The sequence below is a fragment of the Jaculus jaculus genome, chromosome 18, assembly GCF_020740685.1.
Source record: "Jaculus jaculus isolate mJacJac1 chromosome 18, mJacJac1.mat.Y.cur, whole genome shotgun sequence".
In the NCBI taxonomy this organism is placed as follows: Eukaryota; Metazoa; Chordata; class Mammalia; order Rodentia; family Dipodidae; genus Jaculus; species Jaculus jaculus.
The window spans coordinates 12,993,761-13,012,350 of record NC_059119.1 but is presented as its reverse complement, the minus strand read 5'-3'; the positions used below and the strand labels follow the sequence as shown (position 1 = coordinate 13,012,350).

The 18,590-nt window shown below is 53.5% G+C and overlaps 1 protein-coding gene across 1 annotated transcript in view; it reads right to left on the bottom strand.

Annotated features, from left to right (window-relative positions):
• Cdh23 (cadherin related 23) overlaps positions 1 to 18,590 on the bottom strand; it is a 402,602-nt gene that overhangs the window by 184,718 nt on the left and 199,294 nt on the right. Inside the window, exon 11 of the mRNA XM_045137514.1 lies at positions 1,624 to 1,629. Within this exon, the coding sequence (XP_044993449.1) occupies positions 1,624 to 1,629 (6 nt within the window). The remainder of the gene's footprint in view (positions 1 to 1,623; positions 1,630 to 18,590) is intronic.

Genomic DNA, 18,590 nt, shown 5'->3' with positions numbered 1-18,590 from the left:
AGGGGCCCCAGGGCTCGGAGCTCAGAGCTGGGCTGGAGGAACGGAGGACGCTGGCGGTCAGTTACGCTGCCTTCTGGGGCGATGGAAGAGGTGCGGGGGCCCGGGAAGATCCTGACCTCACCTGGGGGAGGCTGGCTGGCTTTAGGTCCCCACTTCTAGGTCTAGGCCTAGTGAGTCCCCCCTGGCTGTGACATCCAGTCACATGCACTGTGTCTCTTCCCACGTCTACCTTATGTCTCATCTCCGGGTCCCTTTTTTCTTGGCCAAGGGACCTCAGCTGGGGAGAGGGAACTGTCAGCATAAGACCCAGGGGAGGGTGGAGGAAGCAAGAGGGGGAGGTGAAAAGGTGGCGAGGAAAGAGAAGCAGATCAGCGGCCGCAGTGGGCCGAGGCAGGAGAGAACAGGAAGGACGCGCTCTCGGGGAGACACCGGTGGGCTTCCGCATGACGAGAACACAACCTAGGATCCTGGTGGCAAAGTGGACCACTGTGTGCCCCATACCCTGGAGCTCAGTGTCACCATACCATACAGGCTCCGCTGCAACCCACAGCCCAAGTCTGCTGCCTGGGGTTCAAGGTAGTGGGGATCTCCCTCTGGCTCAGTTTCTCATGGTTCTACCCCAGCTGTGACCCAGGGGACCATCAGAGCACCGCCGTGTTCCTAGCTCAGGGGACAGAACCAAGGCTCATAGAGGAGATGAGGCGTGATGAACCCGACTCTTCTGGCCTCGCCTGCCTCATGGTAAGTTCACTCCCACGCTCCCCACCAGCCCGCACGAGGCCTGGTGTAAGTACCCAGCCGGGTGTATCCTTCTATAGATGCCCAGTGAGCTACCAATTTGGGCTGTCATTACTGGGTGACACAGTCTCACCACTGTGCACCCCGCTTTTCAGTGTTTAGCCACCGTGCAGGTAATACTTTCTCTTGGGGGCCACCAGTGGGAGGCTTCCACTGGGGTGAAGGGGCCACCAGCCACCTCTGGGTCCCAGAACCTTCTTGGCAGAGCCGACTTGGTCCATCCTGAGGACGCAGCCTTGAGGAAGCCCTGTGGATCTGGCCCCTCATGCCCCACATAGCTGTCGGCTCTGCCCACCAGTCTCTCCACTTCCCTGAACTGGCAACCCGGGTGCTTATTGCATTCTTCTGTTCCCAGACCCTGGGGCAAAGCATGCCCATCCCTGGCACAGGGGCTGTGAATAGGACAAGGAGACAGACATCCCCCTCCTACCCATCCTGGGGCTCCGGGCAGGTCAGGGGCTCCTGAGTCCCCAGGCCAGAGCAACTCCCTGGGGGGCTGTGAGGACAGCATTTCTCCTGTCTGGGCGTCTCGGGCTGCAGACCTGTCAGTTCTCTCTGGCGTGGGATCTGTTCCATCACATGGAGGGGACCAATTAAATGCCCGAAGGGGCACTAATAGCCAAAAGCAATGGAGTGTGACAGCTCTGAACAGGTGATGCCAGTACCTCTTTCTCTCCCTGGTACCCTGGTCCCTCAACCGAGGTGTCCGCAGTTCCCAGAGTATGGAGCTATCTGGGCTGTGCCCACAGAGGAAGCCCCCTGTCCACTGTGCCCAGCATGCCCTCCCCCACCCCAAGCCCACCCTGCCCTTTGCGATTCACTTACCAAGTTCTGTCAGTGGGAGCAGTCAGTCAAAGAGGCGGAGACAGGAAGAAGCCGAAAAAAGGAGCCACACAGGTGGAGAGGAAGGAATCAAAGAAAAAAGACAGTGAATCGTGGATCAGGGTAAAGAAGGGGGGGTGAAAGGGACCCAGGACCCTGGCCTATGCTCGACGAGAAGTCCCCTGTTGCCTCAGGAGCCATAGTTGAGATCTGGGTGCCGTAAGGTACAGAATAGGGATAGGCTGGTGGTGGTGGGGGGGGGTTTACAGGTGGTGGGGTCTCAGGACAGATCCTTCTTCCTGTTCCTCCTCCTGCCCAGGCTCTGGAGTGAACTGGGTGAACTGGGAGGTGAGGGGCCATGCCTTGCGTACCGCTGTTCCATTCCCAGAAGCCTGAATAAAACCCCTGCAGGACACAACCCCAATCACCACCATCTCTTCATTTTCTTAATACTTAAAAGAAAAATCAATATAGGGGCTGGAGAGATGGCGCAGCAGTCAAGGCACCTGCCTGCAAAACAAAACCTAAGGGATCAGGTTTGATTTCTCCAGGCCCCACGTAAAGCCAGATGCGCTAGGTAGGGTTCTTTTGCAGTGGCTAGACGTCCTGGTACACTCCTTCTCTCTCTTACCTGTGTCTCCCCGTCCTCGTAAATAAATACATAAATAAATAAATGCAAGTTTTAAAAGTTGTTGTGGAAGAGGGGGTGGAAAGATAATAAGAGCCTTGGAATGGGCAGGAATACCACCCACCCAGAGACTGAGGCCTCTTGATCCCCACAATAAATACCAATAATCCCACCAAAGAAGGACCCTGAGCAGAACTGGGCTGGGAGTGATGGAGTATGAATACAACCTTTTCTTTATAAAACAAACAAACAAAATCAATAAAATCAATAAATAAAAATTTAAAAATTCACGTGGGCTGGAGAGATGGCTTAGTGGTTAAGGCATTTGCCTGCGAAGCCTAAGGACCCAGGTTCGATGCCCCAAAACCCATGTAAGCCGGATGTACAAGGTGATAAATGTGCACAAGGTGGTGCATGTGCCTGGAGTTCACCTGCAGTGGCTAAGGCCCTGGTGGGCCGATTTCTCTCTCTCTCATAAATTAGAAACAAAAACAAAAAAACAACAACAACAAAAAAAACCACCACCACCAAAAACAGTTCATACCAGAGACCTGTTAAGCAGACACCAGAAATCTTCCCATAGCTCAAAACAGGAAAAGGCACACCTTACGTCTCCCTCCCCAGAGGTGGCCACGTCAGCCCCTTCTCAGGTCGCTATCTCAGGAAACCCACGCCACGTGTGCATCTGTCTGTGCACATTAATGCTGCCTTCCCCTTTCACGTGAGCAGGAATACACGAGGCGCGTTGCTGTGTCGGGTTTTTTCCGCTTACTCCGTCTCAGCATGTGTGAACCATACACAGAGATGCTCTTGCCGACAAGAGCAGCAGCCAACAGCACACGTTACCGAGCGCCTGCTGCCAGGCATAGGCTCTAAACACTTGAAAAAGGCGAGGATTGGGCTGGAGAGATGGCTTAGCGGTTAAGCAAATGCCTATGAAGCCTAAGGACACTGGTTCGAGGCTCGATTCTTCAGGACCCACGTTAGCCAGATGCACGCGTCTGGATTTCGTTTGCAGTGGCTGGAGGCCCTGGTGGGCCAATTTCTTTCACTCTCTCTCTCTCTGCCTCTCTCTCTCTCTCTGTCATTCTCAAATAAATAAATAAAAGAAACAAACAAAAATAAAATAAAAGTTTTGAAAAAGGCGAGGATTGCCTCGCTTGTCTGAAAGGCTGCAGGGTGCCCCTGTCGCATGGCTCCGGCCCCTTTGTGGACCTTTAGAGTGTCATCACAGGTGTATACCCACCTCCAGCCTGGACACGCCATGGCTGTGCAGGAGGCAATGGCCCACTGCTCGTTTCCTCACAGGCTTCTCTTCCCAAGGGCCACAGAGAAGCCGAGTGAGCTGCCCTGGGTGGCGCAGGCTGGAGGGTGGAGGGTAGAAGCCCGGGCTACTGCACCCGCCCTCACAGGATGCAGGAAGTGGGGTTCAGGTCTGAGGGAGCGTTCCCCCACTGCAGTGTGCGAGCACAGTAAGGAACACACGAGCCGTGTGACGGACAATATGGCTACCATCTTGTCACTGTGACAAAATGCCTGACAGAAACAACTCGAGGGAGGCAGGCTTTATTTTGGCTCACTGTTTCGGAAGGCTCTTGTCCGTCATGGTGGGGAGGGCAGAGCAGAGCAGAGCAGAGGAGAGCAGCCCACCTTTGGACAGATAGGTGACACAGAGAAGATGCCTAAGCTAGCTGGTCTTCTCTCTTCCTTTTTATTTTTTTAAATTTTTTGTTCTTTCAAGGTAGGGTCTCATTCTAACCCAGGCTGCCCTGGAACTCACCATGTAGTCTCAGGTGGCCTCGAACTCATGGCAATCCACCTACCTCTGCTTCCCTGCTTCTGTACTGGGATTAAAGGCTTGTGCCACCATGCCCGGCTAGCTCTTCTTTTTTAAATTTCATGTAATGCTCTGGGCTATGGGATAGGGAAAAAGGGAGCCTGAGACACAGAGAAGGTGACCACATGGAGATGGGGCCATGCCAGTTGCTGAGGTCCACCACGGGAACTAGCGCATCCCCTGGGAGGGTGTGTGAGCTCTGTAGAGCCCAGGTTAGCGCCTGGTGATGCAAGAGCCTCTGGTCCCTCGAGCAGAGCTTTGTGGGTCTCAATGAATGTCGCCTGTCCCTTCCTCCTCTCTTCTCCCTAGATCCTCCCTGCCTCCCAGGAGCTGAATGTGTGCTCCAGGCCTGACCTTGCAGTCACCAGACCCTATGTGCTGTTGTCCTGAGGAAGCCCCTCTCCCTGCCCCCCCCACACAGACACACACACACACACACACACACACACACACACACACACACACATACCCCCAGGGTCACCTCTAAAGATGCTCACTCTGCCTCTTGCAGAGGGCAAGTTTCTTCCTAGATCTGGTTTATCACTGTCAGTCCCTGGGATGAGGAGATATGAGAGAGAGCACTCCACTGGCTAAGGCTAAGTCAATGCAAACCCCATTAACCACAGCCCTGCCTTGGAGCCCCCCTTTTACTTAGGGATATGGCTTCTGGTCATCAGTCACCCCTTAGAGATCAGAGATCTTGTCTCCTGGCCCTGTGGCATTAGCATATTAGTCCACGCCCCCCCTTTGTTTTTTTGGTTTTTCGAGGTAGAGTCTCACTGTAGCTCAGGCTGACCTAGAATTCACTATGTAGTCTCAGGGTGAAATCGAACTCACGGCGATCCTCCTACCTCTGCCTCCCGAGTGCTGGGATTAAAGGTGTGCGCCACCACGCCCGGTTTAGTCCGCCCCTTTGACCGAGATGGACACCGAGGCCAGAGAGGGTATCTGTCCAAGTTACACAGCTGCCTGGGAAGGATGTTGCATCTGGCTTTGTGTGAGTACTGGGGAACAGAACCTGGGCAATTCAGGCTTTGCAAGCAAGTGCCTTTAACCACCGAGCCACATCTCCAGCTCTCCAGGAAGGATTTGAACACAGGTCTGTCCCCTCACTTGCTGAGTGTGAGCTCTTAACCCGCGGCTGGGCCTTCCAGTCTCCCTGCTCTGAGCTGGCATGCGGAAGTGCGGCTGTCCCCTCTCCCACGTCACAAGTTGCACCAAGGAAATGGTGTGGGCGTGGGGAGGGTGGGCTCAGGCCAGGCAGTGGAAGGGGGCTGTCAACATGGTGCTTCCAGAGCAGTGGAGGGGCGATTTTGTCGGAAAAGGAGATAAACAGGACATCAAAAGGAGCTCGGAGTGTGGAGAGAGGAGCCCGGGGATTAAATTCTGCTCCCGCTGGGCGGGCGATGAGAAAGCTGATTGGTGGGACTGAGCCCCCCCCCCCCAGCTGAGCTACAGCCGGCTTGGGGAGCCTCAGCTACTGGCTGGGGACCTCACCGAGGCTAGGCTTTTCTTTATTTGTTGGGAGGGTGGGCACACACATGGGTTGCTCTTGGCTCCCCGCCTTCCATTCCCAATCGCTCCTGGTATCTGCAGCCTTTGCGGGGGACCCCCTCCCCACAGAGGGTAGCCCCTTATCTGACTGCTGCCAGAAGGGGCTGCCTGGCCAGCTCCCGTAACCTGGCTCTCCCACCTGCAGCTCCTGGAGGTAGAGGGAGGCCAGGGCCAGGATGGGCCTTGCCCTCCCTCCCTCCTTTTGGACCTCTGAGGCTCCTACAGGCCTGCCTGGGCCCGCCGAGTCCCCTGGACTGCTCTCAGCCCTTTGTGGAGAGTTATGGTGCATTTTGGAAATGCCAGCTCCTAAGCGTTCCTCATGGGGATGGCACAGGGGCCTGAATGTGGGTTGGGTGGGGTTCCTTTAACATCTCCCTGAAGTCCCTTCCCCCTGCAGGTCTCCTAGAGTGAGGAAGGCCTGAGTACCCTCTGTGCCTGCAGACGCGTCCCCTCCACCCCCTGCCATGGCAAGCCTTCATACCCTATGGTGGCATCGTGGTGGGCCCGCTCTCTGTTGTGCTCCGGGGTGGTGCCCCGGCCAGTGGCCTGGTGGTGTCATACAAGGACAGCAGGACACCAGGCTCAGTTCCTTCCCCGTGGTGAACCTGGGCGGCTGGCTTCTACTCTGGAGCCTCAGTTTCTCCACCTGTGAAGGAGCTCGTGTGGTGCTCTGGCCCTGTCTTGACCATACTCTCTGGCCCGAGACAAGAGGCTCCAGAAAGACGGGGCCTCGTGAGCTCTTCCCTTTGTACCACAAATGCTGGGGGTCATCACCCTCCCCAGGAACTATACTGTGCCCCTGGGGGGGGGGGCGGGTGAAAGCCTTAGTTCCTCTCCAAAGAAGGATCAGGGTCATGTGACCAGGGTAGACTAGGGCAGCAAAAACCAAGGCCACTTTTAGGTTGGAGGGATGAGGCCGGAGGATGTTATGTGCAACAGAGAGGCAGAGTCCACGCAAGGCCCCCAGGGAGCTCAGTGGGCTGGTGGGAGCCCTTTAGTTCGCGCCAGGGAGGGCCTATAGAGTCAGTGCCAACCCTCTAGAAAAGGTCCAAAAACTCAAGCCTGCCAGGGAAGAGCCTGGTGACCACGAGTCTAAGGGCTGTCGTTTGAACTTTCATGGTAATTAAAACTCACCCAGCAGGCTGGAGAGATTGCTTAGTGGTTAAGGCCCTTGCCTGAGAAGCCCAAGGACCCAGGTTCGATTCCCCAGGACCCACATAAGCCAGATGCACAAGGTGGCGCATGCGTCTAGAGTTCTTTGCAGTGGCTGGAGGCCCTGGTGTGTGTGTCTCTCTCTTCCTTCCTCTCTGCCTCTCTCTAACAAATAAATTTTAAAAGCTCACCCAGCAAGAGCTAGAGCTGCAGCCACACTCAGACACTCCCTCTTTGGATCTGTGGTTGCCACGCAAATGGTTTTGCTTCTGTGTGTGCGTGTGCCACAGGGCACAGGTGGCGCTAAAGAGGCCAAGGTCAAGTGTCCGTCCGTCCTCTCCTTCCACCTTGTTTTGCTGCCAGGAAGGCCACACTAGTTGGCGTTGGGATTCTCCTGACGCCTCCTCCCATTGTGACGAGGCGCACTGGGATATTTGCGTCCAGCTTTAATGGGTTATGGAAATCTGAACCCTGGCCTTCAGGCTTGTGCAGTGAGCACTTGTCAAGCACTGAGCCATTTCCCCAGCCCTTACTGGACCTCTTTAAGCCTCGGTTTGCTCATCTGCAAAAGAGGGAGAATGTTGCCCACTGGATGTATTACTGGGGGTAAGCTGTGAAATCCCAGTCAGGTGTCTGGACAGAGTAAAAGCTCAATACTGGGCTGGAGAGCTGGCTGAGTGGTTTAGGGCACTTGCCTGGAGAAGCCTAAGAAACCAGGTTTGATTCTTCAGTACCCACTTAAGCCAGATGCACAAAGTGGTGCATGTGTCTGGAGTTTGTTTGCAGTGGCTGGAGACCGTGGTGTGCCCATTCTCTCTCTTTCTTTTTCTTTCTCTCTCCCTCTCTCTAATAAATAATAATAATATATATATTTAAAAAATCTCAATACAGAAGAGCCATCTTCATTATTCCAGAAGGCCTAGGGGAGGGGAGGAGACCCTCAGGGTGTGGCTGGTTTGTGACCTTGTCCAGGGACAACAAGAAGGATAGTCACAGGAAGGCCTAGGCTGGATGTGGGCAGGGTGAAGGGACTCTCCGCCCGCGCCCCGGAAGGCGGTAGGTCTCCCTCCTCCTCTACGGTGCTTTTCTGTTGTTGAGTGGCAGAAAATCAAAGCCCACGAAAATGTGGTCTTTATCGCTCCTCTGTCCATCCTCGCGCTTAATTAACCCCAATCAGACATGGTGAGGCGGCCTTGGCAGGGAGACGTCTGCCCCCCCCCACTTTCCTCCCTCAGAGTTGACCGCTTCTCCCTCCCAGCCCGGCACCCAAGGGCCTCGGCGCTCTGTCCCCCACCTGCTTCCCGGGCTACTGTCCTACGCCCAAAGCACCCAGGCCATCCTTCTGGATGTCAGAGTCTGTCCAGCAGGCCGTGCAGGAGCCCTGTGGAGGTCACTGTGTCCATCTCTGACTCCCTCCAGCTCTGCAGCGACGCTGTTCTCCCACGGTCAGTCGCTTGTCCCTGCTGGCCCCTCCCCTGCATCTCAGGTGTGCCCGGCCACCAGAGGCTCAGGGACCGTGTCTCTATCCAGCCAGAAGACTGCAGCTCTCGCTTCTGACTTCTATCCCAAGACCCTCCTTCCTGTTCCTCCAGGGTTTGGGCTCTTTGAACACTTGGGCTCGGAGTCAGTAACCTGTTTTCCCAGGAGCTACTCATCGCTGCGTGGCTGGGGAGACCCCTTTCCTCTACCTCAGTTTCTTGATCTGCGAACGTGGGAAGCTTGCCCTGGGCTCTTCTCCCAGGATCCACGAACACTCGCGTCTCCGCACCGCTTCTCACCCCTCCAAGCGGAGCACTCTCTCCTGCCCCTCAGCCCCTTCTCCTTCCACTGTGTTCCCTGTCTCTCTCTTTGCACCTCCTTGGCTTATCTCTTCTCCTGTGCTATAGATTCCACAAGCCCCCACCCTTTTCCCATGCTAAGCATCCTGATCTCCAAGGAGGTGGCCCTTGGAAGGAGACTCGGTTCTGAGCCCTCCTAAAAGGAACCCCAAGTGACTTGTGCCTCTGCTATGTGAAGATGCAGGGCGAAGACGGCCTTCTATGAACCAGGAAGTGGCTGTCGCCAGATACCTAATCAGCCAGTGCCTTAATCCTGGACTCCCCAGACCTCAATAGTGAGGTAAGATAGTTGTTGTTTTGATAACCCCTCCCCCCACGGTGCCCCACTCTATGACAGTTGTGAAAAATCCAGATGGAGGGCTGAGAGATGGGAGATGGCTTGGTACAGAAAAGCACTTGTGCTGAAAGCTTGACATCCTGAACTTGGATTCCCCAGAATCCATATAAAACCAGACACGGCCAGGCCGGACGTGGTGGCGCACGCCTTTAATCCCAGCACTCAGAAGGAGGCGGTGAGAGGATGGCCGTGAGCTCAAGGCCAGCCTGAGACTATAGGAGGAGTTCCTGGTTCCAGGTCAGCCTGGGCTAGAGTGAGACCCTGTGGGGGTCAGGGGTGGACCAGACATGGTAGGGTAAGTGTCTATAATCCCGAAGCACACCTATGGTGAGACGGGAGGCAGACACAGGAGAAACCCTGGAATCTCACCAGCTGGGTAGCCTGTCACATGCAGGTAGCAAAACTCTTAAACAAGATGAAAGGTGAGCACCCACATTCAAGAGTGACCTCTGACCCCCATGCGTGCACCTGCACTCACACGCATGAACTCACATGCACACAGATTTAAAAAAAAGAGAAAAAAAAACAGGGCTGGAGAGATGGCTTAGCAGTTAAGGCGCTTGCCTGTGAAGCAAGGACCCAGGTTCAATTCCCCAGTTCCCAAGTAAGCCAGATGCACAGGTAGAGCATGCATCCAGAGTTTTCCTGCAATAGCTAGAGGCCCTGGTGTGCCCATTCTCTCTCTCAAATAAATAAATATTAGACTAAGCCATCCTCTCTTCCCCTCCTGGGTCCCTCTCTTCTCCCTTTCCCCCTTGGTACAGTTTTCTGTATTTCTCCCCCTCTCCCAGTTTTGTCCCTCCTCTTCCCCAGGTTATCTGTTGGATTCCAAACACACCGGATCCATCCAAGGCTGCCTTGCCTTCAGCTTATCTTTGCTCCAGATGATTGATTTTTTCCCCTCTTTAGGAGTAATTTGCTGGTGAATTCCATGTATTGCAAAACCCCCATGAAATCTAATTCAATCTGATTGGCAGCTGACACTTTGGGGTAAGAATACCGGAGAGCCGTCATTTCCTTCCTGGGAGTGTGTATTAAGGGTAGGTGCAGGGACGAGCCCCAGCCGCAGAGACCCAGCATGGGACTCACGGCCCTGCGGTTCCTTTCTCTTCTGCGTTCTGGTGTGTGGGTCCAGTCTCGGGTCTGAATCAGAGATGATGGGACATTGTCCCTGGGAGACCAGCTTATGGGTTTGAGGAGGACCCCAAAATATGGAACTTTGAGAGCTAAAATGGGGATGGCTGGTCACCAGTTCTCAATCCTGTGAGGGAGATCCAGCAGGGACAAGTGAAAATGCAGTAACTCACGTGGGCAGGGGTCCAGCTATAGGGCCATACACTCGGTATGCGACGCAAGAAGTACTGAGCATGGCCTCCTGACTCTCTCTCTCTCTCTCTCTCTCTCTCTCTCTCTCACCAGCCTTCTATGCGTGCACCAATCACAGGACTCTGTGATAACATGGGAAATTCATCAATGGTAACTCTTAACTTCATGTCCCTATGGAAGTCCCCTGCCGAAACCGCCCTTTCAGGGCCGCTGTCTTGGGGTAGGACAGAGGCCCGGGGCTACCGCTGGAGGGCGATCCTACCCAGTGACAGCCATGCCTGCCTCTCAGCCGCCCCTGGGCACCGCAGTCTGGCCTGCCAAGTGCCCTCCTCTACCTGCCACCTTCGAGGTGCCTGTGTGGCTGCATGGGGGCCACAGCAGGACGGGAAAAGGGCACAGGCAGGCACGAGGAAGCAGCAAGTCTGGGGTGTGCTTGCTGGGGGCATGTGGCAGGGGAGACGGCCGTGGAACACTGAGGCGGACACGCGGGAGGAAGAGAGGGAAGGAGGGAGGACGGCTGGAAGAGCCAGAGGCGCGGGTCGAGAGCGAGGACTGGAGCCAGAACAGGACTCCGAGAGCAGCCAAGCAGGTGAGGACTGCGGTGGCTACACAGGTCGGGGAAAGACGAAGCTTTTGGCCATCGGCATGGTGGGAGCCCCCGTCCCTCTGGCCCAGTCCCTGTCCTTCTTCAACGCTTATCATCAACTCAGTCACCGTCCCCACCCGTCACATGTCCAGACTCATCAACCATCACCCTGAAGCTCTCGGGATGTGTCGCTCACACTCAAGAACTATCAATGGGTCAACGGCTCCTGAAGTAGGCTCCAATTCCTAGAGGCATTCAAAGCCTCTGGCTGCCTTCCTGTCTGAAGGGAAGGCTGCCAACCGCGTTTGCCGATTCCCAACATTGAGGAGGATGGCGCTGTTGGGGTATCGCCACGGATGCTGCTGAGGCGGGCTCCCCTCCCCTCACCTTTTTGGCGGTGGTTGGGGATGTCTTCAATACTTCATAACTTACTTCTTTTTTAAAATTTTCATTTATTTATTTGAGAGCAACAGACAGAGAGAGAAAGAGGCAGGTAGAGGGAATACACCATGTGCCAGCGCCTCCAGACGCTGCGAACGAACTCCAGATGCGTGCGCCCCCTTGTGCGTCTGGCTAACGTGGGCCCTGGGGAATCAAGCCTTGAACCAGGGTCTTTAGGCTTCACAGGCAAGCGCTTAACCGCTAATCCATCTCTCCAGCCCATAACTTACTTTTTAAAAGTTAAAAAAAAACCTTATTTATTTTTTTTTTTTAGAGAAAGAGAGAGAATTGGTGCTTCCGGGGCCTCAGCCACTGCCATCGCACTCCAGATGCTTGTGCCACCTAATGGACATGTGCGACCTTGCACTTGCATGACCTTTGTGCATCTGGCTTATGTGGGATCTGGAGAGTCGAATGTGGGTCCTTAGGCTTTGTAAGCAAGTGTCTTAACCGCTAAGCCATCTCCCCAGCCCATAACTTACTTTTAAAATTAGCATGAGGTGTCATTAACAATTTTTGGTGTATAGTTCTATGAATTTTCACACATGTGCAGATTCTTTTTTTATTGTGGTCATATGTTTATTTTAATTACAGAATTTTGTCTTTTCTTTATGGGCTTTTTTTTTCTGTGTGTGTGTGTATGTGTGTATGGGCATGATGCTAGGGCATCTTGCCACTGCAAAGGAATGCCACTATTTTTGCATCTGGCTTATGTAAGTGGGTTGGGAATTGAACCCCCGGCCAGCAGGCTTCGCAAGCAAGCACCTTCAGCCACGGAGCTGTCATCGCCATCGCAGGCCCACGTGTGGGTTCTTGTTGCCTTCCCCAACCAGGACTCCAAGCAGCTCCACACCCCGAGCCCTGCCTTGTTCTATTTCTTTATAGTTCCCACTCGCCCTGGGCCCTCGTAGCTACTGGTCTGCTCCCTGCTTCTGGCTGCACGGGAATAACAGAATCAGCAGTGTAGCACTTCAGACCAGAGCCTCTTGCCAAAATGCGCTTTGAGTCCATTTGACTCCCCAGATCCTAGCAGTCTGTATCTTTAAGCCCAGTCCTCCCCCTAGCTATTCCCTCACAAGCCTGGCAGGTTATGCTCAGCGGAAGTTAGAAGGTTTTGGGAACTCTTCTAATGATTATCCCGCCCCACACGGAAGCGCTAACACAGATCCCAGGGCTAACCTGTGCGTATGGACCAGGTGGGAAGCGCACCACGTCGTCTTCCTTTCCTGCTCTACACAGGACGCTCCCTCTGCGTCCTCCCTTCCCTGGGGCAGCTCTTCCTCAGTGGCCCAGGTTTGCTTGTGTGAAAAGACAGTGCTCTGTCTGCCCACGGACACTGGTGTTTGCCAGCACCGTGCTGGGCACTGGGCTCCCTTTCGCCCTCTAAGTACCTGAAAACCTTCATGCTAACTCCTCACCCTTAATTCTTTGCCACATTTTGTTATCGTCCTGTTTTTTTTTTTTTTTTTTTTAGGTAGTGTCTCGCTTTTGCCCCAGTTGATCTGGAATTCACTCTGTAGTCCCAAACTGGCCTTAAACACACAATGATCCTCCTACTTCTGTCTCTGCTGGGATTAATGGCATGCACCACTGCACCCGTTTCTTTTTCTTCTTAAATTTTATTTACTTTAGAGAGAAAGAGAGAGTCAGGGAGAGAGAGAAAAAAAATGGATGCACCAGGACCTTCAGCCACTGCAAACAAACTCCAGCCACATGTGCCACCTTTGTGCATCTGGCTTCCGCGGGTCCTAGGGCATCAAACCTGGGTCTTTTGGCTTTGCAGGCAAGTGTCTTAACTACTAAGCCATCTCTTTAGCCCCTGGTTTCTTTCTTTTTTTTTTAATTTAAAACATTTTTAATCATTTTTACTTATTTTTTTGAGACAGAGGAATGGAGGGAGAGAGAGAGAGAATGGGCGCACCAGGGCCTCTAGCCACTGCAAACAAACTCCAGATGCATGTGCCACAATGTGTATCTGGTTAACGTGGGACCTGGAGAATCAAACCTGGGTCCTTAGGCTTTGCAGGCAAGCTCCTTAACTGCTAAGCCATCTCTCTAGCCCTCTTTTTTTTTTTTTTTAAATTTTTTAACAGCTGGAGAAACGGAAGCCTGAGAGGGTGACAGGATGTATATACTCACTCTAAGCCTTTATGGAGGGATCACACAAGTGTGACATTTTGCCTGGCTCTGCCACATGTTCCTCTTTTGTCCCCATCTTACCCCCACCTCTCCTTCCCATGCCAGGAGCCCAGGGGAACAGAGCTGAGCATACGTTCTGGGGGCAGGCTTGTGCCAGAGTGGACTACGCAGTTCCTGTGCCTTACGGGAGGAGCCTGACACCCTGGTGATGGGTGATGCAGGCCCACCACCGAACTGAGCCGTGCTGACCCTACTTCCAAGATGTGGAGGGGAGGGGCCTTGCCAGGGGTGTGAGGGAGGCACCTCAAATGCTGTGGGTAGGCAGGGGGAGTGTGGAAGGAAGACATTATGTTCTGGGAGATCGGGACGCAGAGAAGGGCACCGTGGCCCCCAAGAGCCAGTCCAGAGGTGATGGAGACATGGTGAGGGTGGAGGGAACCACCAGCTCTGTTTCTAATATCTCTCCTTGAGGCTTCCAGAAGGTGGGGCATGGCTGTTGCTATAAAATGATTCTCTGTGCATCCCAGAGTCCTGCTCAGGTGCAGGTGGGAAGGGCAACGCCCGGATGCTGGATGAAAGGGAACCAGATCCCCAGATCTGACACGAACGATGCTTCCCAGGCAAAGCTAAGGGTGCTGGCATGAGGGACCCGCCCTAGCATCATAGCTGCCGCACAGGCTGGTTTTGCACCCCCCACCAGGCTGGGGTCTAGTGTAGATACCATGCTAATTACATTTGCCAATGAGACTAAATTAAGAGGTGTCTGAGTCACGCCATGTTGCCCTCTGGTCCTCAGGGAGGATGGAGCTTAGCGAGCTGGGAGGAATCACACAGCGGGGTGCAGCTGAGGACGGAAAAATTCTAATAATCGGCATCTCACCAACGCGGTGAGAAGAGCATCAGCCATGGCAACTGGGGAGAAATTAATGGGAAACACGCAGACGGGGCCTTCCTGCTCCTACAGCGTCCTTTCTAGAAATGATGGGCTCTGGAGGCAACTGATATTTTCCTGGAGAGCCTCAATCTTGGGGGAAGGGACCCTGGGCATGTGACCAGAAGGTCTGGTGAGAGGGAGTAGGCAGCCAGGGTGATTGGGGCCCTGAAGGTCAAAAATGCAGAAAAATCTGCACTTGCTACAGATCTAAGGATGACTTGACTTCTTATCTCTTGCCTAGACCTGTTTTTCCACCAACAACCTGGGTCTCCTCCTGGGAGGGTGGTCTTTGGTTTAAACTTTGTGGTTGGTCAAGTTCAGCAAACCCTGCCCCCCGAATTTGGTGTCGGGGCTAGCCTCTTCCTGAGACAGCCCCTAGCCCTCACCAACCAGTTGTCCCTTTGGTTCACCTGAGTCAGAAGACAGGGCCCACCACCATAAGGTCATAAATACCTTTGCTGGGGTGGGGGAAACCCTCTCTGAGCTGCCTGATGGCTTAGGAACCTCCAGCTGTTGGTGAGTTTCCCCTTGGGTTGGCCCAGCCCCAGTTGGACTAGCTGAGGGGTGCCCCACCCCCAGCAGCCCTTACTCTCCACATGGGTTTTTACTCCAGCACCCCACATGGCAGGAGCTCTTTAAACTTTCTTTTCTTTCCATGGTTTTCGCAGGTCCTCCACGTGGGATCTCCAGCCACCTGGGTGCCTTTGTTTTGGTTTTTACTTCCCTAAATAAATTTAATAGTTTAATAATTATCCTTCTCAGTTTTCTTTAAAATTCAATTTTTTGATTAAAATTAGAAAGAAACCTAGGGTTTGGGGTTCAAGGTTTACTGAACCCAGAGCACCCCATTACAATGGGGGGGACAATAATAGGGACCCTGAAAATGGACTCTTGTCCTGGCAGTTGGCGACATCCTGGCACCAGCACACCTGTGTGGACCTTGCTTTGGACAGATGACTATCTCTGCTAAGGGCCAGAACCACCAGAGAACCTTCCAGAAGGAAGAGCCACTGGGAATGAGTACCTGGCCAGGCACCTCATTTCCCTGCATGCCTTGCCTGGTTTCTCCCTGGACTAGGGGCCTTGCCTCCCCCACCCCATCTCTTCTCATAGGCAGGAGGTGTTCTGCCCACTTCTTTTACACGTGGGAGGGGGTGTCTGTGGGTGGGATTTCCAACCAGACACCAGTTACTTGTTTAGCAAGGATTAAGGGGCTGGTGACCAGCTGCTGAAAGAATCACAGCACCCCACCTGTCCCTCCTGGGGTGCCAACAACTGCCCTGCCCACTCCTCTCTGCTGCTTTTTCTAAATTAAAAAATATTTATTTATTTTAGAGAGAGAGAACATATGGGCAAGCCAGGGCCTCTAGTCACTGCAAACAAGCAAGACACATGCGCCACTTGTGCACCTGGCTTTACATGAGGAATCAAACTTGGGTCCTTAAGCTTTGAAGGCAAGCACCTTAACCGTTAAACCACCTCTCCAGATCCCCCTCTCTGCTTCTTGGCTTTGGTTTCTAACAAATGGCTCTGGTCACTTCCTAAACTCATAGCCATTCTCCTACCACCGCCTCCCCAATACCAGGATTAAAGGGGTGAGACACCCTACTCGGCTCCCACTGACTTCTGAAATACAGTTATTTCTCCGAGTATTTAAAAGGGGTAGTGTGAGCCGGGTGTGGTGGAGCACGCCTTTAATCCCAGTACTCAGGGAGGAAGGCAGAGGCAGGAGGATCGCTGTGAGTTCAAGGCCAACTAGAGACTCCACAGTGAATTCCAGGTCAGCATGGGCTAGAGTGAGACCCTACCTTGAAAAACAAACAAAAGGGAGTAGCGTGTTCACATATGCACTTCAGAATGTGTCCAACAAGGAAATTTGGCAACAGGTCTCCTATCTGCCCTAACGTCAAAGTGCTGTGAAGTGCAAATGGTCTTTTGAGGTTCCTGGTACGCCTGGTAGTGGAGCTTTCTCTTGGGGCCAAGGTCACAGACACTGCAGACCTGGAACGAATGGGAAGTTACAATGCACTTAGATATTGGTGACAATAGCTGCGCACAGTGTTTGTCTCCATCCAGGGCCACGGACGCCTTCAGGGGTCAATAAGCCGCTCACTCCCAAGGGCTGAGAACTGGGCGGAAAGGCAGCTTCTAGAAGGCCTGGGGGTGGGGGGACCCCGCAGCCTCTGCAGAGTTGTGAGAGGAGAACGTGGGGAGGGGGGCACCGCAGCCGGGACAAAGTGACCAGCAGAACAAATGAGAAAGTAAATTTAAATAAATACAAGGTTGTGGCTGCGGCTCCCTGACAGCCCCCGCACACACGTGGAATGGACAATGAGGGTGATGGATAAAAAGAAAGGCCGGGATTTGGCAGGACAGGGACAATCCCCGCCCACCCCCTCCCCAGCATCCTGCAGTGTGGCTTTTCCTCTTGCCAGTCGCTTTCTTTTATTTATTCGGTGGGTGATGTCGTCTCCGTGGGGAGGTGGCTAACTCTGATTTATTTTTTTCTATACCCCTCAAACAAATGGATCGTGTCATTTGCCTGAAACAGGAACACAGTCTTGCCAGATGTGTCCCTATTCACCTCTCTGGTTTCTGTCTCCTCCTGCAATCCCTCCTGGCAGCCTCACACAAGCTAGGAGGACCCCCACTATTCAGCAGGGGTGGTCACACACTGGCTCCAAACTCTGAAATCCAATTCTTACCTCTGTATTCCCCCCCACCCTGGGGCCAAAGGAGACTACTTTGACCCACATGGACAGAGAACATTCTTGGACAGAGACCAAGATAGGGTCTCTCTCTAACCCAGGCTGGCCTGGAATTCACTGTGTAGTCTCAGGGTGGCCTCGAACTCATGGCGATTTTCCTACCTCTGCCTCCCGAGTGCTGGGATTAAAGGTGCACGCCACCACGCCCAGCTTTGCTTCTTTTTAAACCGAGGCAGAACCACCTTTTTCAATCTCTTTAATGAGATGTGCCTCTCCCTTTTGTGCTGGGCTTTGGTCCATCTTCTCAGCAGAGGCCCAGGAGTGAAAATCAATGGGGCTTGAGGAACTAGGATGGAAAAATTAAGGAGGCATGTGCACGGTGGCGGGGAGACTGTAGCCCATGCAAGAAGGCAAACTCTGCAATGCACTTGCTACGTGAACTTGGACAAGGGAGACGGCTCATGGTTAAAGGTACTTGCTTGCAAGTCTGTCAACCTGAGCTAGACCTTTCTCAGGACCCAAGGTGGCACCTGCGTCAGTAATCCCAAGGCACCTGTGCAAAGGGGAGGTGGAGCCAAGAGAGTCCAGCAGCTTGCAAGCAGAAGTGGCAAGAAAGACCCTGTCTTAGGTTAGAGAGATGGCTCAGCGGTTAAGGCACTTGTCTGCAAAGCCTAAGGACTCAGCTTCAATTCCCTAGGACCCATGTACGACAGATGCACAAGGGGGCGCACGCATCTGGAGTTGGTTTGCAGTGGCTGGAGGCCCTGGCATACCCATTCTCTCTTTCCTCTATCTGCCTTTCTCTCTTACATAAATATTTTTTTTGAAAGAAAGACACTGGCTTAAAAGAAAGAGAGGAGAGATACCTGTCCTATGGGCTCCATATGAATGCTGTGGCATGCATGCGCCCCTATACACATACACATACGCAAATTAATAATGATGATGATAATAAAGCACACTTTTAACTCCTAGGACTGGGGGTACTAATGGGCCTCCAGGCACTCTCTCCTCCTTGTTAGTCCTCTTTGCACATTACTGGACCCTGGAGGAGAGGAGACTCTGAGACATGGAAGCCAGCCTCTCAGAGACAGTGGTCACTTCTCAGGAGAAAGGTTGGTTTTGTCAGCTGTTTTGTCACAGCAACGAGAAAAAAAAAAAAAAGTATCTGATGCAATGTCCTCATACACACTTCAGACAGGTTTCTTGCAAAGAGAGCCTGAACAAACCCCCGCTGGCGAGGGTGACTTTGGAAGCTCCAGTCGGCCATGCTGAGCAGGGTTAGAGGTGTCCACTTTGGGTGCATGCGTGCGTGCGTGCGTGAGTGAGCAGAGCGGGGGTGGTGGCTATGGCCCAGAAGACAGCTAAAGCAGCCAGGGTAGGCGCAGAAGATGCTGGGCCAGTCTCCGTACACTCCCTGTCCTCCATGGCACCATGGGCTCATGGCCCTTCCTCTGAGGCAAACACAGATTTAACTGCCGCCCCACGCT